Here is a 4,118-nt window from a genome sequence, read left to right as displayed (position 1 = left end):
GGGAAGCCATGATGGAGGAGACAAAGATTCTTGAGTGGCGACGGAGGCGCGATAACTCACAGATACTGATTAGATGTTTCTCGAGAGCTTCCGTTGACTTTGCCACGTAGTAGAGGTCGTTCCGGTGAGAAGAAGTAGTGCATGTCATTCGGTCAGTGGGTAAGGTAATTCATCAATCTTTGAGGTTAACGATAAGTTTACGGAAGTAATCTTTTTAATTATACGTGAAGGTGTCTTCGAGTAAGACTGACCCAGTTGGGGAAATATGGATGGAATATTATTTCCACGACAGGATCCATAGTAGTACAGCGAAAAAGAAAACCTATGAAAACTTCGGATTGCAAGAAATAGATTATTCAGTCTATAAACCAGTAAAAACAATATGGAGACCAATAGATAACCATAGCTCGGGCTACAGTAAATATCTCGAAGAGGGGCGTTTCATCTTTGTCCCACGCGCAATTTATAGAACCAGAGCACCGGTAATGAATTGTTTTTTCACGGGATGTTTTTCACTTTCTCGTTCATTTCAAACTACTCTGCTCGCCACGGAATGTGAGTTTGAGTGAAGAAGGACCCAGAAGCTTGCTTTCGCCCCGCCCAATGGCACAGTGCCCTAGAAGTAACGCTACTATCTGTTTTTGTTGGAATTGACCCCAATTTGGAAGGTTCACTTGTCAGTCTGTAAACCAGCACCAAAATATGGAGATCAATAGATTCGCATAGGTTTACATGGGATTGACTATGTTGTCAATGAACCAGCAAACCGCTATGTGCAGGGTAAGTGCCCATAGGTTTCAGTGAACCACAATATGGAGACCAATAGACACCCATAGGATTGCAGGGACTAGTTTAGATACCAGCAATCCATATTATGGAGGGTAAGTACCCATAGGCTTGCAGGGAATGGACTGTTCACATGGGAACCTTCCAAGTCGGGGTAAATTCCAACAAAGACAAATAGGTCAGCAAAAAAGAGGACTTTTCAGTTCGTAATAATCCATTTCAAAAATCTGATTAATTCTGATGTCAAAGTTTCAGTGATTTCAGAGGAACAGGAAATTCCTACTTTCCACTTTTCACGCGTGCGATTCGTTTCGGATAGATTGACTTGCAAGGGCTACCTTAAATATCTCGAAAAGAGGCATTTGACCTGTGCCCCACGCGTAATTTATTAAACCAGAACACCGGTCACGACCCTTTGGCTATATGGAGATTAATAGATTCGCATAGGTTTACAGGGGATTGGCATTTCCGTCAATGAACCAGTAAACCACAGTATGCACGGTAAGTACCCATTGGTTTTAGTAAACCACAATATGGAGACCAATACATAGTTACCCATAGGATTGCAGGGACTAGTTTAGATACCAGCAATCCATATTATGGAGGGTAAGCACCCATAGGTTTGCAGGGAATACACTTCACAAAGGAGCTTTCCAAACCGGGTTCAATTCCAACAAAAACAGATGGTACGTGCTATAAGTTTTGGATGAATTAGACGTGCAGAATTAAAGCCGTACACACAACCTGCCGCCGAGGCCGCAGATTAACCAAATAAACTGAATTTTTGAACTTCGACTAATCTTCTGTTCCTCTACAAGGCCGTCTGAATAAGCGAAAAATTTACCATGGCTAGGTACTCCAATGTAAAATTGACCACCTTATTTTTAACAGCCTTGATGGGGTCTGGAGGGGAAAAATCCATTTTCATGTTGTGGAATTTTTCGTCGGCATTGACACCAACTTGGAAGTTTCACTTGTCAGTTTATAAACCAGCAAATCGTTATATGGAGACCAATAGATACGCATAGGTTTACAGGGGATTGACTTTGTTGTCAATGAACCAGTAAACCATATTATGGAGGATAAGTGCCCATAGGTTTTAGTAAACCACAATATGGAGACCAGTAGATACCCATAGGCTAGCAAGGAATAGACATTTCAGTCTATAAACCAGCAAACCATATTATGGAGGGTAAGTACCCATAGGCAAGAAGATAATAGACTTTACAAAAGAACCTTCCAAGTCGGCCTAATTCCAACAAAACCAAATAGTACAGCCAAAGAAGACTTTTGAGTTCCTAACCATATTTTTTCAAAATCTGATTGATTCTGATGTCGAAGTTTCAGAGTTTTCCGAGACATGGGTTACTCTGAAGGGGAAATATCCGTTTGCACATTGTGGATTTTTTTGATAGACATTTCAACTACTAGCGATCACACCTGAAAATTTTCTTTGATGACCTATCTATGTACTTTCTGACATTTTTTTGGGTCATCTCTTCAGGTTTATATGGCCAAAATTAGGAAGGTGTGTGTGTGTTCTTTTCGATGTCAAATGACGACAAACTCAGCAAGGAAATCAGATTTTTTGAAAGATCAAATCAACGCAGGTTGAACTTGTTTTGTGACGTATTCAGATTCGGTTTAAACCATGGTGGAAACAAAATTTTGTACTGTAGAAATCGGTTTTGTTTGGAACTGACGAAAAGCGGACAGTTAGATCTTGAAAAATAGTTATTTTCATACTTGCAACCGGGCCGTGAGCGGGCCTTTGAATAACTTGCTTCAAAATGAAAATTAAGAGTCGATCAACCTGCTAAATTATAGATCTTGGTGAGCTCTACTCAAATCTATTTTTATTTTCACTGTAAGTTTAGTGAGAACCGCAGTACAATCCATTAAGTGGTCGGGCCGTGATTCAAGGCCCGGCTGTTCACGGCCCGGCCACTAAATCGATTGTACTGCGGTTCTCACTAAACTTACAGTGAAAATAAAAATAGATTTGTGTAGAGCTCACCGAGATCTATAATTTGACAGGTTGATCGACTCCTAATTTTCATTTTGAAGCGAGTTATTCAAAGGCCCGCTCGCGGCCCGGACTCGGCCCGGTTGCAAGTATGGTTATTTTCCTATTCAAAGAGAAAACAAAAAAGAATCTTCCTTTCAGTTTTTCTGGATTTTGTTCGTGGGGGTAAACTGTTTTAGCAACATTTTCACAACGAAATGAGTCGACTTTTTTTAACGAATCGATGCAAAATCCCGAGGAAAAGAAAAAATCCTCTCGGAGCCAGGTCTGAAAATTAGGTTGAAAGAAGTTATGAGCGTTCAAAGTACCAGAAATCGCTCCTCGTGGTGCATTTTTTACGTTGAAGATTTAAAAATGTTTATTTTCAGTTCATTTTTATTCACACGTGCTCCGCCGAGCAAGACCGCCATGAAAACATAATTTTCTGAATATTAGACGTGAGACCCTATAAAGCAGAGAATCTTCAAGATAAAGATCTGGGAAATTTTGATTATTTCATAATGTTGACAATTCAAATCAAGCCGTCACCTTTCAAATACGCGGTATGATCCCTGATTTCAAGAAATTGCTTCGCTAGACTAGAAGATTTTCAGAAATGGCTATTCTTGTGTACGCTTTTAAGATTTATCCTGTGGATTTTGATTCTTGTAATCTATTACAATGAAAAGTGAGTCCAATTATTAATTCATGAAATCTTACTGTACTTGATACAGAACCGGAGAGAAATATAATTTCAATGCAGCAGATTATTATGTTAGAGACAACCACGAAAACCTCATGTTGTGTGATGTAAGTTCCCTTTTTTAGTAAAAAAACCTTCTTTATTTCAGGTTTTCGCATCGATTTATCTGATTCTCGCATGCTGCTTATTGGTTTTTTTCTTCACAGAATGTGCAAAAAGATATATTATTTTTTGTTACATTCAGGTGAGTTTCAGAGTGAAATAATGAAATCAGTTTTAAATACTTTCCAGATAATTATGGCAATTAGTATGACAGTTTACTTCTATCTTCCATTAATCACAGGTGTCGAAGCGGACGCGGTCAACTTTCATCAGAAGCAGTTTTGTTCGTTTTTTTATCAGAATTTCCTGAATTAATAATACCAGTTTTTGTTTTTTAGTCACGACTCATCTTCGATACAATCTTTATTACCCATCCCTATTAATCAACTATCTCATTTGCATATACTTCTTCCGAAAATCTGCGTAAGTTTAAAAGCAGTTCGACTCGTTTTCAGATTAATGGTTTTTTCCAGGCGCTATCATCTGGAGAACATAAAAAATGACATGTTTTATAAACACTGA

General features: G+C 38.8%; 1 protein-coding gene across 1 annotated transcript; it reads left to right on the top strand.

The window, feature by feature from the left end:
* Positions 1 to 3,312: 3,312 nt before the first annotated feature.
* Positions 3,313 to 4,118, top strand: GCK72_007199 (uncharacterized protein; the record flags this gene model as incomplete). The annotated part of the gene is made up of 7 exons (XM_053726033.1): positions 3,313 to 3,354; positions 3,406 to 3,479; positions 3,526 to 3,565; positions 3,643 to 3,738; positions 3,786 to 3,879; positions 3,935 to 4,019; positions 4,070 to 4,118. The coding sequence occupies 7 exons, from the start codon at positions 3,313 to 3,315 to the stop codon at positions 4,116 to 4,118; spliced, it is 480 nt and encodes a 159-aa protein (XP_053590227.1).

The sequence above is a fragment of the Caenorhabditis remanei genome, chromosome II (genome assembly GCF_010183535.1).
Source record: "Caenorhabditis remanei strain PX506 chromosome II, whole genome shotgun sequence".
NCBI lineage: Eukaryota > Metazoa > Nematoda > Chromadorea > Rhabditida > Rhabditidae > Caenorhabditis > Caenorhabditis remanei.
The sequence above is the reverse complement of the archived record's forward strand: the minus strand, read 5'-3'. Positions and strand labels throughout refer to the sequence as shown.